Here is a 20,746-nt window from a genome sequence, read left to right as displayed (position 1 = left end):
TGAAGCAGCTGAAGATGGTTGGGCTTATGAAGCTTCGCTGATGAACGCCTGCAGACAGAGATGATTGGCCTCCAACAACCGCAACCATCTTCCTCTATGCTAAGTATGTTTCCAGTAATGAGGAATTTGCTCAGTTTTACTAGGGTTCCTCAATACCACACTCTTGCCAAATGCTACTTTGATGTACTTACACCTCACCTCTGGAATTCAGTTCTTTAGTTCACATTAGGACCAAGGCTGTAATGAGATCAGGATCCAAATGGCCCTGGTGGAAGCCAAGCTGAGCATCAGTGAGCAGGTTATTGCTGTGTAAGTGCTGCTTGATAATACTGTTAATGATACCTTCCATCACACTGCTGATGATCGAGAGTAGATTGGTGGAGTGGTAATTTGCCAGATTGGATTTGTTCTGCTTTTTGTGGACTGGACATCCCTGGGAAATTTTCCACTTGGCTGCCCAGATGCCAGTATTGTAGCTGTATGGGAACAGCCTGGTTAGGGGCACAGCTAGTTCTGGAGCACTGGTCTTCAGCACTACAGCTGAGATATTGTCAGGGCCCACAGCTTTTGCTATATCCAATGCACTCAGCTGGTTCTTCATATCACTTGAAGTGATTTGAATTGGCTGAAGACTGGCAACAGTGAAACTTGGGAACTCAGAAGGCCAAAGTGGATTATCCAATTGGCATTTCTAAAGAAGATGTTTGCAAACACTTCAGCCTTCTGGGTTTAGCCTTCATTGAGCATGGGAAATGTTGGTGGAGCCTTATTTGTTTAATTGCCCACTGCCATTCATGACTGGAAGTGGTAGGACTGCAGAGCTTTGACCTGATCTATTGGTTATTTTGGTAAAACGTCCAGATGTTTCTTTTATTCACTTATGGGATGTGAGCGTTGCTGACTAGGCCAGCATTTATCGCCCATCCCTAATTTCCCTCGAGAAGATGGTGGTGAGCTGTCTTCTTGAACCGCTACAGTCCATGTGGCGTAGGTACATCCACCGTGTTGTTAGGGAGAGAGTTCCAGGATTTTTATCCAACGACAGTGAAGGAACGGCGATATATTTCCAAGTCAGGATGCTGAGTGGCTTGGAGGGGAATTTCCAGGTGGTGGAGTTCCCATGCGTCTGTTGCCCTTGTCCTTCTAGATGGTAGCAGTCGTGGGTTTGGAAGATGCTGTTTAAGGAGGCTTGGTGAGCTCCTGCATTGCATCTTGTAGGTGGTACACACTGCTGCCACTGTGCATCAGTGGTGGAGGGAGTGAATGTATGTGGATGGGGATGCCAATCAAGTGGGTTGCTTTGTCCTGGATGGAGCCGAGCTTGAGCGTTGTTGGAGCTGCACTCATCCAGGCAAGTGGGGAGTGTTCCATCACATTCCTGACTTGTGCCTTGTAGATGATGGACAGGCTTTGGGGAGTCAGGTGGTGAGTTATTCACTGCAGATTCCTAGCTTCTGACTTGATGTTAAGTCAGGAAGTATTTGTTGTCCCTGATGCCTGCATTGATGCTGGATGGCCCATCTAGTTTTATTTTTATTAGATATTTTCGCAGTGGTGTGATACAACTGAGTGACTTGCTAGGCTATTTCAGAGGGATGTTAATGGCCGAGATTTTCCAGCCCCACTGTGGCAGGACCCGCCGCAGGAGATGCAGTGGCCCAGCCAATCCATTGACTTTCGGCAGGACCAGAGGATCCCGGCGGTGGGCAGAGCCGGAAGATCCGGCCCAATCTCAATCACATATCTGTGGATCTGGTGTCACTTATGGGACAGACCAGGTAAAGGCTATTAATGTCCTTCGGGGAAGGAAATCTATGAATCAGATGGTTTTTAATTTCTACCCAGTAGTTTGTTGGCCACCATTATCAATACAACTTTTTATTCCAGATTTATTTAATTAAATTTAAATTACCCAGCTGCTGTTGTGGGATTTGAATTCATGTTTCTGGAGCATTAGTCTCTGGATTACTAGTCCAGTAGCATAACCACCATACTACAGTTCCTTAATCTTGTTGGGGTTGAACCAAGAAGCCCAATGCCACTTGCACATTAAAGGATGCAACTGAAAACAGGAGAACCTCTTCCTCAATAAATAATGTACATCATGTCTTTTGGAATGTTTAGTTATCATTAATTTATTCAATCAGTACATTGCATCATATACATAACTGTTCCACAATTCAAAAATGAGTGACTACAATGTATATTATTAGTGATCTTCAAGGGCTATATTATCCATTATTTGACAGGTACAAAAAAAATCATTTTGGACCACAATTTAAAACCCAAAGTTTTTTAAAGCTTCACTTTGTATTTTTTTTTGTATTATAAATTGATGAAATTGGACAAAATAGTTAACAGTGCTAAATTGACACTTCTTACTGCAAATGAGTGCAAGAGCAACTTAAAAGATGTAAAATCCCACTTTCTTTGCTGCAAATCAGTTTTAAATTCTAAACTGATTAAGAGCTGAAACAGCGCCCACATATTCTGAAAGATGAGAATGTTTTTAAATGGTAGTTTGCTGTGATACTTTAGTTACTCTGAAATGGAAATCAGACCAACCTAGAGATATACAGAATTTAAATGCAACTCTATCACTTTTTTAAATGCAGATTTCCAGTAGCACAGGAACAGTGTGATTTTAAATGTTTCCATTTTAATGCATTGTTCTCCCCAATTAGTTCTCCTTGCTAACCTTCCATGCTGCTCACCTTGGCTTCCAACAGACAACCACAAATTTTTCTTTCCTTCATCCAATATTGCTATGAGTTGCTAAGATGGATCACGGCCAATGTTCCCTCTTTTCCGGATGGGGATCTCACGTCGCCGTGCCCTGTTTGGAAGTTCTGTCAAGTTAGTCAACTCACCACTTTGAGAAAGCCAGAGAATAAAAGCCAACCAATGTGGGAATGCAAATTCAGTTCTCACATTCCATTAAATAGAGAACTAACTTATGGCCAAATTTTCCACTTCAATATCTTAGAAAAGCATTTCAATGGGCTAGTTTGGCTATATTAATAAATTTCATTGGAGAACATTGGCATTTTACAGCTTTAAGATAACTGAACAACGATTAGAATGAAGCCTTTTATCAGGTTCTACGGCAGACCACCCATTGCTAGATTGCACTGATAAACACAACAGGTTATATGACAGCATTGTATTTATGTACGCACTGAAAATAAATCACTGCGCAATTTATTTTAAAAATCTCAAAATTGGATTCTTTTAAAAGCAAATATTTGCAGTTTTGTTTTGGGCAGGAATGACAGTGGGGTTAAGAGAAGCTTCTGAAGTAAAATAGCATATTCCATTAAATATGGAGGCACTTTTAGAGGAATCAAAAATAACTACAAGGTGCAATATCAGTGCAAGATGGATGAGCAAAATTTCTTTCTCCACAGAATGAAACAAACTATTTAAATTGGATATGTTCGATTTTCATAATATTGAACAGAATTTAGCAATGTGAACATCAGATTTGAATTTGTCACAGATTATAGGTTTTCTAGTGCCAGGACTTTCAGCTTTCTTACAAGAGGCAAAGATTGAGAATTTCAGCACCATTTCCTAAATCCACAGTTGAGTCCAAGTGGCAGTATATAGAAAATCTTATTTCTATAACATTTTTGTTTGATATAAGATAAACTATTAGCTGGAGAAAGAAAATAAAAGTCACTGTGCAATAGCTCTGCCTCTTGATGCATTCTGTAAAGATTATCAGCAATTCTCAAAAACGTTTACTTCTTTGAATTGAGCTACTGATTATAGAAGCATCAAGAGATACCATCACCTGACCATCCATTTGCTTCTAAGTGTACATTTCTAAAGTAGTGAACAGAAGTTCTCATTTACTGGAAGTTCACAATTATACAGCTCAGCTCCTGAACAGCAAGTCTGGATTATGCATATTCACAACAGGAATTTTCATAGCAGAAGAGGGAGAGCTATTTCCAGTTTTCCAGAATGCTGCATTGCTTGGGTTGCTCATTGGTGGGCTAGGAAAAACCCACGAGTTATCATCAAATGAGCCCTTTCCACAAGAACCACTATCCTCCAGAGCAGCACTGCCAACCGGACTGGGTCTTGAATTTATCCATGGTGCAAGGAACTCTTGATCACATAAGGCTGCTGTATCCTGCTGAAAATGGCGAATTGCGGTAAAATTGGAAGTTTTCACATCAATATCCTTTGAAGAGGAACGTGGTGCTCGATAAGTTGCCACGGAAGAATGGAGCTCTAGTTTTCCACCATCAAGTACCAAGTCATCTAGACACTGAACTGAATGCATAAATCAAAGAAAAAAGTAAATTACAACCGTGCTTTGTAATTTCATTCCCAGTCCCAGGAGTTTGAGACTGACTATTTATCAGGAAGATATATAAACAGACTTCATGAGTACAGCTGTACAAAAGGAAAGACAACATCTCATCACATATTTGTAGTTTTACTTGGTGGAATACAGTAACTTGCTATTATATGGTCTCCTACATTCTCCCTAGAGTGCCTCAGGCTACATGCGCAGGTGAGTAATCTACAAACAGGAGAGTTTGACTTGATGCAGGAGCCACCTTAATCAAATAATCCCCATCCCTGTTGTATAAAAGGGCCTTTGCTGTGTACAATGCTAGAAATGGCAGAAGAGAGATCCAGTTGAAGGGAGAAAGAATTTCAAATAGTGAAAAATAATAAAGGACAATCACTTTAGATTATTCCTTGGTATGATCCCAACCTACACCTGATTCTCTCTCTAAGTTTAAATTTGAAGTTCTCCTTGCAAGAAGCTGAAATCAATATCATTTGTTACAGCAAACTGGATTATGATTATGACTGTGCAGCTTAGAAACCATGCAATATTGGTAGACAATATTGCAACAATACACTGAAGAATTCATAACTTTTGCACACTTTTATGATCAGGTATCACTGTCATCTGAAATTATGATGAGTAAATTAGATGAGGAACAGTTTCAGGCAATACAGGTTTAAAATAAAACATAGCAAATGTAACATGCTATCATCATCAACATGCATTTATATAGCACCTTTAACAAAGTAGCGAAATGCACATCAAAAAGAGCCTTATCAAATAATATTTTAACTTTGATCCACATAAGAAGATATTAGGATAGATGACCAAACGCTTGGCTGAAGAGGTAGGTTTTAAAGATCATGTTAAAAGGAGCAGAGACAGAGAGATAAAGAGATGGTTAGGTTTAGAGAGGGGATTCTAGAGCTCAAGAATCCTGGCAGCTGAAAGTATGGACCCCAGTGGTGGAGCAATTAAGCTCAGGATGCACAAGAGGCCAGAAGTGGCAGAATGCAGAACCCAGAGACTGTGGGACTGGAGGAGCTGAGGCCACGAAGGAATCCGAAAACAAGGATGACAATTTTAAAATTGAGGTGTTGCTCAACTGGATCCAATGTCAGTCAGCGAGCTAAGGGGGTGATGGGTGAACAGGACAAGGTGCAAGTTAGGATATGGGCAGCAAAATTTTGGATAAGCTAAAGTTTAGGAAGTGTGGAAGATGGGAGGCTGGCAAGAACAGCCTTGGAATAGTCAAGCCTAGAGGTAACAAAGGCATAGATGAGGGTTTCAGCAGCAGAAAGGTTGAGCGAGGGGTAGAGTCAGGCGATGCTAGAGGTAGAAGTAGGCAGTCTTGGTGAAGAAACAGATGGAGGAAAGTTAGTGGTGACCTTCACCAAAAAAATTTTCTGAACTCAAGGAAACCTACTAAAGAACATTACCCAAACAGAAAGCTGATGTGTTGGTGTGTGCAAAGCTAATGTCAGGGATTGAATGTCAACAGAAGAAAGGTGAACTGATATGTGGCTCAGAACAAGTCCTATATATGCACCAGGAATAGAATACTTCATGGATCAAAACAACACCTGTATGATGAGAATATTCTTAAATGGATAGGCCTCCAGTATTTAATCCTCAATCCAGATCTCAAAAAAGTGGGTCTTTTTACATCGTATATGGTTGTTGCTTGATTTTAAAGATACAATTGGTTGCATGTAGAAAATAATCATTTTAAAAAGGCCTAGAAATTTCTCCTTGGGGATAATGTGGAGGACCGACTTATAAATGCACTCATTCTGATGTCAAGTTACACTCAAATTTCCACTCAACCTCATTAAAACATTCCCAAATATAAAATGACTATAAATCTGCATCACTGACCAGCATGATTCAAACATAACTGGGCCAGAAAAAAATGCAGCCTAAAGGTACTAGCGTGGAAAACTGTAAAAGCATGATAAAAATGTTCCTTTCAAAGTGAGGTAGAGGATTGCAAGGTAAGTAGCACACAGATTTCTGTGAATGATTTAAAAATCTATACTACCCGCTCATCCAGATTGCACAAGGTTTTGCTGGATTACCCCACTAGGGTGCAGGCAGCAGCAGGCTGGTCCAGAAGCTCACAGCTATTATGGACTGATCACAGGCCATGACTCATCAGCTCAGCATCCTTTTTTTATAACCTGCATTTCAACCTATGTTTACTGGGAGACAATCTGTACAGGGGAGCAGCTGACCAAAGTGCTTGTCTAAGCACAGGACCCAAGCAGATGCCTTGAGACTCCTGTGGGAATTTTAGGCCTGTCTCTATTACTTCCTCTTTCTCTCCTCTGTAAAGAGAAGGGGGCCGGGGTAAGAATGTGCAACAGTGGAACTGTCGCAGTCATGTCCTTCTCATTAATTTTGATATGTTGTTGATGCTAATTAATAATTCCTTACTTCAAAGAGAATCTTAAGTAAATATTTATTTAAATGTTTATCAGCATTTTTTTAAAGTTTGCAAAGTTGAAAAATTGCTAAACGTTAGATTGGTTGAACTCAGATTTCCAATGATTTGCAATGTTTATTATTGCTGACTGAAGGTACATTCTTGATGGTAAGTAGTCCTTTTAAATTTCTAAAGCGAGCCTAACATTGTGCAATGGCTGCACTTTACAGTCATCTCCTCTGCTGAAATGTCAGCTGAGGACTATACATTCCATGGGCTGAGTACTTGCCTATGGGGTACTGTCTTCGGGCCTCCTTTCTCTGCATCCTTCTTCCTGTTTCTTTTCCCTACTCCTGTTTCTTCTCCTCTATTATAATATAAGGCAGGTGTAGAGACAGCAAAAGAGCTATTTTTATTTCCAAAATAAAGAATACAATGCATTTCTGCAGTAACAACAGCTGTGAACGCCTTCAATATTTTCTGGATCAGCTGACTACTGGTGCCTGTGTGTCTGAAAATCTGGCTGCAATTTGAAGAGATTCTTCAAACAAGCACAACTGCAGGAAATTTGATTGGAAACCTCAGAGCAGAGTCAGTTTTATAAGCAGAGATGCGTTTGGCAGAGTGAACAACAGGCAATTATAAAAGATGGGAAAGATATGAATGCATTGTCATTACGCATGTAACTCATGCCTAAAATTCCACAATCTTTTAGACAGTGCCATTGTGTCCTGGTTTCACGTATTTCTGGGCATAAGTATGCAGGAAATCCAGAGCCATATCTAAAGTGCTCACTCCATGAGTTTGATAGTGAATGAATTTTTACATCAAGGCTGAACAAAGGAGGAGGAATTCAATATTAATAAATGTCTTTTAAGATTGGCATTACTAGATTGCTCTTTCACATAAATAAATTGTTAAGGGCACCAACACCTGACAAAATCAATTTCATTGGTTTGAAATAATGATGGTAAAGTATCAATTCTGGGTACGTATATTTTAAGCTCATGTAAAGTATGGTTCAGCAGGTGCATAGCTAATGTGACATGTTGACGTTGAGGTTAAGTCCTTTAAGGAAGAAGAACCCTTTTATCACAAAGAAAACAACATGGGTCTAGTAAAAACAATTTTCATTGAAGATTAATCAGAGGTAAAATAAAATTATGGCAGAATGAGATTAGTAATGTTTTTCCATCACACTCTATAGAGATACATTCCCATCAAATTTATAAGTGTTCTAGCATATATAAGCATTTTTATACCAAATTTAATGATATAGCTATCCGGTGTGCACACTGAAAGGCTATTATAAAAATTGGCTGCTATTCACCATGAATTGCAGTCTACATCAACTTGAGAACAGTACAGATAGAGCCTCTGCTGCTTGCACCGTCATGGGTACCAACCATTTGCCATTTCCACTGAAGCTAATTACAAAGAAAGGTGCAGCTAATCTATTAAGATCACTATTTTGATATGGATCAGATTTCACATATTACATAATGTATGAGTAAATAAACTAGGACCATTAATCTTAAAACAGTCATCCTATAAAAGGAATGAAAACAAAAAATGCTTGAAATACTCTGTGCTTCCAAAACATGCACTATTTAGCACTTTCCAGCTATCTGTTGTTGTTGTAAAAGCAAGTAGCAAAGATGAAATTTGACCATCTGGTTCTCAAAGCTGGTAAGTCACATTAACAGCAACACGGCCACCAAAAGCTGGTGGCGGAGAAGGGCGGGGAGCAGTGCGACTCTACCAGCTTTATTGTTTTCCTTGAAAACATTTGTAAATTAAAAAATCACTTTATACAGATCCAAACAGTAACATTGGCATTTAAATGGTTAAATTGATAGGCTGCACAGGCTTTGTATTCTCATGAGTTTAGCAGGCTGAGGAGTGATCTAATCAAGATGTTAAAATGATTATGGGATTCAATTGGGTAAATACAGAGAAACCATTCTTTCTAGGCCACTTAGGAGCAAAATCAGGAGATACTTTTTCCACAAAAAGTTTCATGGGAATGTGGAACTCGCCTCCCAAAAAGGTTCTGAATGCCGGGTCAATTAAAATTTTGGAAGCCAAGATTTTTGTTAGTTAAGGATATCAAGAGTTGTGGAGAAAAGGCGAGTAAATCGAGTTGAGGTAAAGGTTAATCGTGACCTAATAGAATGATGGGAACAAGTCTGAGGGACTGAATGGCTACACTCCTGTTCCGATGTTTCTATAGATACAAGAGACAATAAAGTCCAATCAAGAAACACTAAATGCTTAAGCGTTGAAATATCCTGATAGTTCGAAAAGTATAGCTTCAATCACTATTATATCATGCGCAAAGTCATTTTCTCAAAGGCATGAAAGAGCAAAGTAGAGAAATGTGGAAGTGATATTCTTGTGTAATCCAAGTGATTTGTCCTTTTGGAAAAAAATAGAATCTTGGAAGTAAGTTTTAACTGACAAATGCAACAAGGAGAAAGGCTTTTCTTAAAAAGTGACGTTTCTCTAAATAAAAGATGAATAGTTCTCAACTACTTCAGTACTGGAAGTAGAACAAATAATGGTTTGTATTACAATTTATACTATGGCAAAAAAAATATCAGCAAAGGTTTCAGTAACAAAATTAAATTTACAATCTGAGAAATGGAATAACTCTTTTTAGGGTTCTTTATTAACCAGAGTAATGGAATTCAAAAAAGAGTTCTATATTAATCTTTTATCTTGCAGCCTTGTTTTAAAAAAAAAAGACACTTTTCCTGCAAGTTGAGAGATTGGACATGAAGGCTGCTACAAAATGACTTGGGTCACAGCTCGGCATTGCTTGCAAAGGGTAGTTCATCTATTGTTCAGAACTGTGGAGAAGAAGCCACAAGGGGAACAGAAAATAAGTATAGAACTTATTGTGTATGAACAACACCTTTACGTGTGAACTGATCAGCACGAGATAGACAGCACAAATACACATGAAGGCCAGACAGTAACTTATGTATTTAGACTTATCAAGAGATGCTGACAAGATATATTTGATAGCTGCTCTTTTATTGGCATTGATAGAATCAGTGGTTAAAGGCAGACCATTTCCCCTTCACACATTATATTACTTACCATTCTTCGTTGAGCCCTGTGTGGCTAACAGTTTTCGCAGAAGCTCAGCTTGTGTCTTTGTCACCAAATGTAAATTAGACATTTCTCTCTTCAGATCCTGGTATGGCTTCTGCAGACCAACTTCTCTAAAGTAAAAAAAAACTTTCACTGTCTACTTTGTCACAACAAAAAAGCAAAATAATAATAATAATACCTGTTAAAATAACAGTCGCACTGCATATCCAGGAAAACAAACTTAGGAACAATATATTTTTTAATGGATTTAAAGAAGCAAATTTTGGACATGCATCACTTTTTAAAAAAAGTCATTGGGTATTAGTCAAAAATGTGGTCCATTGTCTTTTCTGCCTGAAAACAAAAAAAAAGGAATGATGATACATGTTTTTACATTTACAATAGTTTTCAGATTTATATTCTTAATAGTTTAAAAAATTGAAATACAGCTCGATATATCATTTCTGCTAAACACAGGGTTATTAATGTTTAATATGGCCATAAATTATTTTTGATTACCAGATGTAAATTTCAGTGGCTCAAGAGCCAACATATGGAAAGTGATTATGGGGTCTCTCTCTTTTGGAAAAGGTCAGGTGGGTGGAGTGAATGAAGTAGTAAGAAACAACAACTTGTATTTACATTACATCTTTAATGTAATGAAAATGTCTCAATGCACTTTACAGGAGTGTTATAAAGCAAATCTGACACTGAGTCACATTAGGCAATATTAAGGCTGATGGCCAAAAGATTGGTCAAAGAGGCAGGTTTTTAAGGAGAGTCTTAAAGGAGGACAGAGAGGTAGAAAGACAGATTTAGAGAGGAAATGCCAGATCTTAGAGCCTAAGTAGCTGAATTCATGACCAATAATGGTGGAGCAAAATTGAAGATGTTCAAGAGGCGAGAATTAGAGAAGCGCATAAATCTCAAAGGGTCATATGGCTGAAGGCAGTAACAGGAGATAGGGAGGGGTGAGGCCACAGAGAGATTTGAAAACAAAGATGAGAATTTTTTTTAAATCAAGAGACTGCTTAACCAAGAGCCAATGTGGTGCACGGCGAACACAGGGGTGAAAATTGAACAGGACTTAGAGAGTAAGGACACAGGCAGCAGAGCTTTGGATGAGCTCAAGTTTATAGAGTTTAGAATGTCGGAGGCCGGCCTAGAGTGCGTCAGAAGGATCAAGTCTAGAGGTAATAGAACCACAGATGAAAGCTTCGGCACCACATGGGCTGAGTCAAAGGCAGAATTGAGAGATTTTTTGGAGGTGGAAATAGGCAGTCTTAAATGTGTGTCAGAAGTTCACCTTGGAGTCAAATATGGCATCAGGGCTGTGAACAGTCTGATTCAGCCTTATACAATTACTATGGAGAGGAATGGTGTCGGCGGCTAGGCTACGGAGATTTTGGTGGGGGCCAGAACCAATGGCTTTCAGCTTTCCATTTGTAATGGGAGGAAATTTCTTCCCATTCAATTCAGTCATTTTTAACCAAAACATGGTCAGTGAGCAGTTACAGTTCAATGCATAGTTCAGATTCTATTTTCAAAAGAATTAGGGAGTTTAGCCACTTTTCAAAAGGTAGCTCTTGGATTACTCACAAAAAAACTTATGATGACACTCATTTTAGGCACACAAAATGGGTTATAATTTCAGCATATATTCAAAAACCATGAGGGGAAAGAAGCTAGAAATTGAAGAATGGAAGCTGCAGCCTCACAGACAATAAAAGACCCATGCCAGCGTTGGCAAATACAGAATAAAATCATATCCTCAAATAAATCTTTCAGAAATATAAAATAAAATTAAACACAAAAGAGTTTCAGTTTCTTCTTCATTCTTCACCTTCGTAACTTGCTGGAAAGACCTAGTATTGATCATGCTCCAGTGCAGCTACTACAAGCTAGCACTTACTCCCACACAGCTAGTATCAGCAACGATAATGCTGCAACCATTTTGAAGGTTCGTAAGCCTTCCAATCTTTCTGTAAGGCCCAGCTGCCAGTCTGCTGTCAAGGGTCTTTGGTCAGCTCCTGGCTGCAGGCATGTTGGATCTGCTGGATTACTGATTTCTATCCGCTTCCGCCTCACTATAAACAGTAGCCACTAGAAAGACATATGCCAAACACTCTGCCCAATGCAGGGAAGTAGACAGTCAACAGTCACCCCTCCTTATCCCCACTCCTAACCACAAACCAAACGCTACCCAATTACCACAGATTAGGGATGCATCTCTGTGACAGCAGCCTCTTTGAAAAATCCTTCATTACATGGGGGTTTTTTCTCATGTTCCACAATGCTGGTAGACTATGATCCTTAAGTTCGAAAACTTAACTTCTTCATTCAGGGATTTCATCTTTAAATTGGGATCCTAGAGTGAGAGAATATCTAGAAACCACTTCATACTGTAGTGGGTCAGCAAAACCTTCACCATTGCAACCATGAGTTTCTGCATGGACTCATGGGAATTACAATTGTAAAATGTTGGATAAAAGTCACCTAAATTTCAGGTTCTATCCCACAAGATCACACCACATGAATGCTAGATGCATATAACACTAGGGTAGCTCAGTCCCTGAACAAAGACTAAAACTTCAGGCAGGAATTTCCAAACAGCATAGACTGCAACCTTTGAAGGCAGTTAATCATGTTTCCATCCACAAACTAGAATAATATGTGCAAGCAAACCCAAGTAGATCCCAAAATAAGTGAAATGTATAGCATCTCTGTACCGCCAATAGTTGATTCCATGTTAATATTCTCAGTCCTTCAGAAGTTATGCAAGGTAAAGTTCTGGAGCACAAGTCTTCAGTTCTATTGCCAAAACATTGTCAGGCCCCATAGCCTTTGCTGTATCCAGTGCCTTCGGCCGTTTCTTGATATTACACGGAGTGAATTAAATTGGCTGAAGACTGGCATGCTCTTGTTCACTCTTCATGGAAGATACGTTAGGAGTACAATGGAATGCCCTCCACTTGCCTGGATAACAGCAGCTCTAACAACACTCAAGAACATCAGCACCATCCAGGACAAAGCAGTCCACTTGACTGGCACCTCATCCACAAACATTCACTCCCTCCACCACAGACACACAGTGGCAGCATTGGGTACCATCTACAAGATGTACTACAGGAACTCACTAAGCCGCCTCAGACAGCACTTTCCAAACCTATGACCGTTACCATCTAGAAGGATGAGGGCAGCAGACACATGGGAATACCACCACCTGGAAGTCCCCCTCCAAGCCACTCACCATCCTAACTTAGAAATATATCACCATTCCTTCAATGTCATTGGGTCAAAATCCTGGAACTCCCTTCCTAATAGCACTGTGGGTGTAACTACATAACATGGACTGCAGCAGTTCAAGAAGGCAGCTCACCACCACCTTCTGAAGGGCAATTAGGGATGGGCAATAAATGCTGGCCTAGCCAGCCAAGTCTACATCCCATGAATGAATAAACAAAAATTAAAGATGTAGATCCAGTGGGTATGTGAAGGGGTGGTTGATGAATGAGTAGTGGATTAATATGACTGATGAATCTTTGTACAAAACTCATTAGGAGCAGACATCCTGCCACCTGATTTAATGACATGATTTTCAACCTACAGATTGAGACTGCTCTGAAAAATACCAGTGAATGGGTCAAAGAACATTGTCTCCTGCTCATAGATGACTTCTAGTACGATTTGAGGTAATAAAAGTTAGTCACTGAAGACCTAGACTCAAGCGCTCAATGCATTATACAGTGTGTCTTGTTTGACCTTCAGCATGGTCAAGGAGTGTCAGAAACTCCAGCAGCAATTTTTAGCAAGAACTTGATAGCAAGGGACTATGTATCATTCAATGTTATGTGCTCTGGAAAAATTCAAAATAGGAAAATACATCGTGGTTATCCCCATCACGGATACAAGGGTAAATTCTCTTTCTGACGAGATGTTCATTCAGTTTAGAGGTCAGAGTAAGGACGAGCGATTCTCAGTGTTAGATTGTTCCAGCTGAACCTACAATAATAGACTCTCAGACTACAGTGCCCCAAATGGTCAAGATCGATGAAGTTTCAATCTAAGGTTTGGAATCATGACCTTAGCATCACCATGTCCTCCAAATATTCCTTCACAACAACTCCTTTCTCAGCTGACCCTGGTGACAAATTTATGCCTTACAAGCTAGGATCTTGGATCAGCAGGCTCAGGGCCAATTGAATTGCACACAAATCTTTCTGGCACAAAAGAGGGGAATCAGCAACACAATTGCTAAAGAGCTCTTAGTGAAGTGAAACCCTAGTAGTTCTTTTTTGGGCTACCAGGTTGACAATTGCAATAGTAGAAATCCACATCTGAAAAATGGTCCCCAAGGCATCAAGTTCCAAAAAGTATATTAAAATCTTTCCAGTGAGGATGTTTTTCATCAAGCTTCAGTAATCTGGCTGTTACATACTCACAGGAAAATACAGACTATACATCTGAAAAATATCCTGAACTGATGGGAGTAGAGGGAATTGCACCATTATCAGACTTCAAAAGGCAAAAAGACCCTCAATGTAATATGCTAGAACAATGAACAAAAAGTTGGAAGGTCAAAACAAATTAAAGTCTCCGTTTTCTAACTTCCCCCAACCATGAAATAAATTAGTCAATGCTTTTCAGACTCTATTGCTGGTAACGAGATATGCAAGAATAATAGAAATTATGGCACAAAAAGAAGCTAGCCAGCCAGTTGTACTTCTGCTGGTGTGGTACCCTTTTTAATGTTCCACACCAGCTCTTGGCTTCTATTTGGTACCTTTTCACAATAGTATAGCTAAGATCAGTAACTCGTGTTATATGAAATTACAGGTACAAACTCATTAATATGCTAATGAAGTGCTTTTAGAAATGGGATAAGTCTTATTGAAATATACTAATAAGTATCAGTTGTAGGTGAAAAAGGTGAAGCACAGCCATTGAAGCCCATAGTATTCTGAGGGCAAAAGCACAGTTGAAGAGGCGAGCGATGAAAGTAGGCAGTAGGATAATAAGACATATGTAGAGGATAGGGGTTCCAGAGTTCAGTGAACATATACATTAATATTAAGCAATGTTTTGCTGATAATCATAATGCAATTCTAACATTACAATTCAAATTCAATACACTTAGAATTCTATTTACATAACTGTGAGTTAAAGAACATTTTTTGGCTTGATTGAAAGGAGTGCTCCGTACCTCTCAATAGGCAGCACTGGACATTTACACAATCCAAAAGCAATTAAGAGATAAAAACATCCTCTAAAGGAGTAACAATGTTTTATAAACATAATTCAATATTTTATTATAAAATTTAAAAATCTTCATTATTTTCAATTACATTTTGCAACCATCATTTTATGACAGAAGCTAAGTGCATGAAGGGTTAAATAGATTGTTAATCAATACTTGAGCTCCACCTAGAGGAGAAACTTAAAATTACTGATTATATTCAGCCACACAAGCAGTGATTATTAATTACATACATGTTCTTAGCACAAATTTACAAGACAAGTAAACCTGACATGGCAATTTTAAGGTACAATCATTGAAGCTTTAGGTAGTGTGAGCATAGAGAAGAAACAGTCAAGTTTTGTCTTTGTCTTCATAGAATCTTACATTGAAAATAAGCAAAAGCAGATCCCAGAATTCAGTACTGCCAAAATCAACAAAGTTCAACAGTTAATGATAAAAAAAACTTATAAGGATCCAATCACAACTACCTGATTTTAATCCACTTAATGTGAAATCTATCCCTATGTAACGTTTTTATAAGTCTGAAACTTCGTCTTAGAGTTCAGCTGACAAATGCGCTGCAGAGCTTTGCTCTTCTGTCCTTTATTTTGCTCCTTTGTCCTTGGGCACCTGAGCCCATGCAGAGGTTGTTGCCTTGTATTCATTTTCAATTATCCATTATTGATATTTAAATTTAAAAACTACAAAGACAGAGATTATGATCAGTTAAGTCATAATTTTGGAGAATGAAGATGGACAAAACCAATGCTCATCATGAATCATATTTTACCTCCTGGCATGCCCACAGTTATACCCACAGATTTATGGAAAAATGGACACTTTGTTTTTCAAAACTAAATAGAGAATGGACAATCTGCTTTAAAACAAGACGAAGTTGAGAGGTCAGGTGACCTCCCTTCTTGTTTGCCAATATACATGAAACTGCACAAGCTGGAAGTTAGTCTGATTGTCTGGACAGGACATTAAAATGCAAATGACCTTTTGGGACATTCCATAGAGAAGACATTAAAATGCAACAGATCTTTCCTGTGCATTGATAACTGTTTTTGTTCAAATACCTACAGAAACTAAGGCAATATGGCCCTATAGACGCCTTGGCTGCAAAATGGAATTTCACAGAATGGCGGTGAGGAGAAACCCATTCATTCACAAGGAGATGCAAATGGCTGTAAATGTCAATGCTCCAAGTCATCAGGGACCATTTTGTTTGGGCAATGGAAAAACAGATGCTATGGTCGCTTGACAGAAACCAGTTACGATAAGGATCATTTATTAACGTACATTTTGAGAGCAACCAGGGTCTGTCAGTCAGTCTGGAAGACAAAGAGAATCAGAGCAAAGAGAACCAGACCAAAGGAAGGACCCAGCCCAGAATCCACCAGCAGGAAGAGAATTAGGGCTAGCCTTTTACCTAGAGATTTGAAGGACCAAGCAAGACCTTCGCTATTGGGGCTCGACTACACTTTGATTGCACAAAAGCCATGAATCTGCAGCTGCAAATAATAAGCCACTACGATTTAGGCACCAGAAACTTCCATCCTCCGTTTCTTCAGTGAGCCAAAAAAGGGAATCATCAGGCCTGCAACATTTCAAGCTTCCATTTCCAAGGTTCAAGTAGAACAATAAATTTTTAGACCTTTTTACTTCTTTTGTCATCACTTTTCTTATGCAAGTCCACGAGTGAGTGGGTGCTATTGAGAATACATTTGGGTGCTAAGAAATAAGCATTTATTCTTCCTTTTTAAAAACTTGAGTAAACCTGTCTTTTTTGTCTGTTCTTGAGAGTCACAGTGCTCAAGGGGTTAAAACACAATTTAAAACATAAATATCAGAGCTGAGGTGAAAAAAAGGGAACCATCCTACCACCTCTCCCGTGTCCATAACACATTATCTACATAGACAAAGGATGGAGACACAATTTTTCTCTTCATTGGCTGCATTCCACAATGCAAACACCCCTGGTTCCCTCAACTCAGCAACACTATATCTCCACAAGAACTTAGATTTACACATCTACTGTCAGGTTAAACAAGCTGGTTTGAGCAGGTCTGACAGCATCTGCGGAGAGGAATACAGTTAACGTTTCGAGTCCGTATGACTCTTCATTAGATGAAGAGTCATATGGACTCGAAACGTTAACTGTATTCCTCTCTGCAGATGCTGTCAGACCTGAGTTTTTCCAAAACAAAAACAGAATTACCTGGAAAAACTCAGCAGGTGTGGCAGCATCAGCAGAGAAGAAAAGAGTTGACGTTTCGAGTCCTAAAGACCCTTCGACAGAACTTGAGTTCGAGTCCAAGAAAGAGTTGAAATATAAGCTGGTTTAAGGTGTGTTTGGGGGGGGGGGGTGCGGAGAGAGAGAGAGAGAAGTGGAGGGGATTGGTGTCGTTGTAGGGACAAACAAGCAGTGATAGAAGCAGATCATCAAAAGATGTCACCAACAATATCACTGCTTGTTTGTCCCTACAACCACACCAACCCCCTCCACTTCTCTCTCCGCACCCCCCCACCCCCACCCAACCACACACCTTAAACTAGCTTATATTTCAACTTTTTCTTGGACTCGAACTCAAGTTCTGTCGAAGGGTCATGAGGACTCGAAACGTCAACTCTTTTCTTCTCCGCCGATGCTGCCACACCTGCTGAGTTTTTCCAGGAAATTCTGTTTTTGTTTTGGATTTCCAGCATCTGCAGTTTTTTTGTTTTTATCTCTGAGTTTTTCCAGCTGTTTCTGTTTCAGATTTCCAGTATCCGAAGTATTTTGCCTTTATTTTAAGCTACTTTGAGCAATGGAAATGTGGATCCAGTCCTATACATCTGCTACCTTTGCTGTTCTCAATAAAAGTTGTCAGACACACTATTCCGAATTTGAAAAGTAAAGGATCAAACTTGCATTTTTATAGCATCTTTCACATCCTCAGAACATTCAGATCTAATGAATTACCTTTGAAGTGTAGCCACCGTCATAATGTAGGTAAGCACAACAGCCAATTTGCAAAGAGCAAGATAAATGAACAGTTAATCAATCTATTTGGTGGCATTGGTTGATAGGATAAAAGCTGGCCATGGCCCTGGTATAATACCCTATCCTTCTTCAAAGAGTTTGATGGGATCTCCACCTGCTTCTACCAGTACTGAATTCAGTTTTTAAAAAATTTGTTCATGGGATGTGGAGTCGCTGGCTAGGCCAGCATTTATTGCCCTTCACTAATTGCCGTTCAGATGGTGGTGGTGAGCTGCCTTCTTGAGCTGCTGCGGTCAATATGGTGCAGGTACACCCACAGAGCTGTTAGGGAGGGAGTTCCAGGCTACTGACTCAGTGACAGTAAGGAACTGCAATATCTTTCCAAGTCAGGATGGTGAGTGACTTGGAGGGGAACTCCTAGGTGGTGGTGTTTCCACATGTCTGCTGCCCTTGTCCTTCCAGATGGTAGTGGTCATGGGTTTAGAAGGTACTGTCCAAGGAGGCTCGGTGAGTTACTGCAGTGCATTTATAGAGGGTACACACTGCTACTACCATGCATTGTGGTGGAGAGAGTGAATGTTTGTGGATGGGGTGCCAATCAAGCAGGCTGCTTTGTCCTGGATGGTGTTAAGTTTCTTGAGATTGGTTGGAGCTGCACTTACCCAGGCAAGTGAACAGTATTGCATCTAACTCCTGTCTTTGCCACGTAGATGGTGGAAAGGCTTTGGGGAGTCAGGAGGTGAGCTACTTGTCAGAGGATTCGTAGCCTCTGACCTGTTCTTGTAGCCACAGTATTTATATACCTAGTCCAGTTCAGTTTCTGGTCAGTGGTAACCCCAGGATACTGACAGTGGGGAATTCAATGATGGTAATGTCATTGAATGTCAAGGGACAATGGTTAAATTTTCTCTTGTTGGAGATGGTCATTGCCTGTCACTTGTGTGGCGCGAATGTTACTTGCCACTTATCAGCCCAAGCCTGGAGATTGTCCAGGTCTTGCTGCATTTGGACATGGACTGCTTCAGGACGTGTGGAGTTGTGAATGGTGAACATTGTGCAATAATCAGCGAACATCCCCACTTCTGATCTTAAGCTGGAAGGAAGGTCATTGATGAAGCAGCTGAAGATGATTGGACCTATGACAGTACCCCGAGGAACTTTTGCAGTGATGTCCTGGAACAGAGGTGATTGACCTCCAACAATCACAACCAGTATGACTCCAACCAGCAGAGAGGTTTTCCCCCCACCACCGATTCCCATTGACTCCAGTTTTGCTAGGGCTTTTTGGTGCCATACACAGTCAATGTCGTCATGGTGTCATAAGTTAAAAAGTACAGAAACAGGCCCTTCAGTCCATCGTGTCCATGTCGGCCATCAAACACCTATCTATTTGAAACCCATTTTTCGGCACTTGGTTTGTAGCCCTGTATGCTAAGGCATTTCAAATGCTCATCCAAATACTTCATAATTGTTGTGAGGGTTGCTGCCCCCACCACCCCCTCAGGCAGTGTATTCCAAATTCCAACCACCCTCTGGGTGAAAAATATTTTCCTCAAATCTGCTCTAAACCTCCTGCCCCTTACCTTAAATCTATGCCCCCTGGTTATTGACACCTCCGCTAAGGGGAAGAGTTTCTTCCTATCTGTCCTATCTATGCCCCTCATAATTTTGCATACCTCTATCAGCCTTCTCTGCTCTAATGAAAACAACCTAGCCTCTCCAGTCTTTCTTCATAGCTGAAATCACATCCTTCCTATAGTGTGGCAACCAGAACTGCACACAGTACTCCAGCTGTGGCCTAACTAGCATTTTATACAGTTCCAACATAACCTTCCTGCTCTTATATACTATGCCTCGGCTAATAAAGGCAATTATCCCATATATGCCTTCTTAACCACCTTATCTACCTGTGCTGCTGCCTTTAAGGATCTATGGACTTGTACACATAGGTCCCTCTGATCCTCTGTACATCCTAGGGTCCTACCATTCATTGTGTATTCCCTTATCATGTTAGTCCTCCCAAAATGCATCACCTCACACTTCTCAGGATTAAATTCCAATTGCCATTGCTCTGCCCATATCACCAGCCAAAATATATTGTCCCGTGGTCTAACGTTTTCCTCCTATTTATAGAGAATAGACTGATAATTGGCCGGGTTCGATTTGTCCTGCTTTTTGCACACAGGGCACACCTGTGCAATTTTGCACATTGCCTGGTAGAAGCCAATGTTGTAGCTGTACTAGATTAGTTTGGCTAGGGGCGTGACAAGTCCTGGAGCACAAGTCCATTGCCAGAATATTGTCACGGCCCATAGCCATTGCCTTCAGCCGTTCCTTGATATCACGTGGAGTGAATCAAATTGGCTGAAAATTGGCATCTGTGATGCTGGGGACCTCCAGAGGAGGCTGAGATGTATCATCCGCTCGGCACTTCTGACTGAAGATTGCTGCAAATACTTCAGCCTTATCTTTTGCGCTGATGCTGGGCTCCCCCATCATTGAGGATGGGGATATTTGTGCAGTCTCCTCCTCCATTGAATTGTTTAATTGTGCACCACCATTCATGGCTGAATGTGACAGGGCTGCAGAGCTCAGATCTGATCTGTTGACTGTGGAATTGCTTAGCTCTGTCTATCTTGCTGCTTATTCTGTTTGGCATACAAATAGTACTGTGCTGTAGCTTCA

General features: G+C 40.1%; 1 protein-coding gene across 2 annotated transcripts in view; it reads right to left on the bottom strand.

The window, feature by feature from the left end:
• Positions 1–2,119: 2,119 nt before the first annotated feature.
• azi2 (5-azacytidine induced 2) overlaps positions 2,120–20,746 on the bottom strand; it is a 75,640-nt gene continuing 57,013 nt past the window's right edge. For both annotated transcript variants that reach the window (XM_041184771.1, XM_041184772.1), the window contains 2 exons: positions 9,843–9,967; positions 2,120–4,284 (listed from right to left, as the gene is read on the bottom strand). In XM_041184771.1, coding sequence (XP_041040705.1) covers positions 3,881–4,284; positions 9,843–9,967 — 529 coding nt within the window. In that variant the 3' untranslated portion in view covers positions 2,120–3,880. The remainder of the gene's footprint in view (positions 4,285–9,842; positions 9,968–20,746) is intronic.

This window comes from Carcharodon carcharias, chromosome 3 (genome assembly GCF_017639515.1).
Source record: "Carcharodon carcharias isolate sCarCar2 chromosome 3, sCarCar2.pri, whole genome shotgun sequence".
In the NCBI taxonomy this organism is placed as follows: Eukaryota; Metazoa; Chordata; class Chondrichthyes; order Lamniformes; family Lamnidae; genus Carcharodon; species Carcharodon carcharias.
Note: the sequence above shows the minus strand (reverse complement) of the source record. Positions and strands in the feature narration are given on the sequence as shown.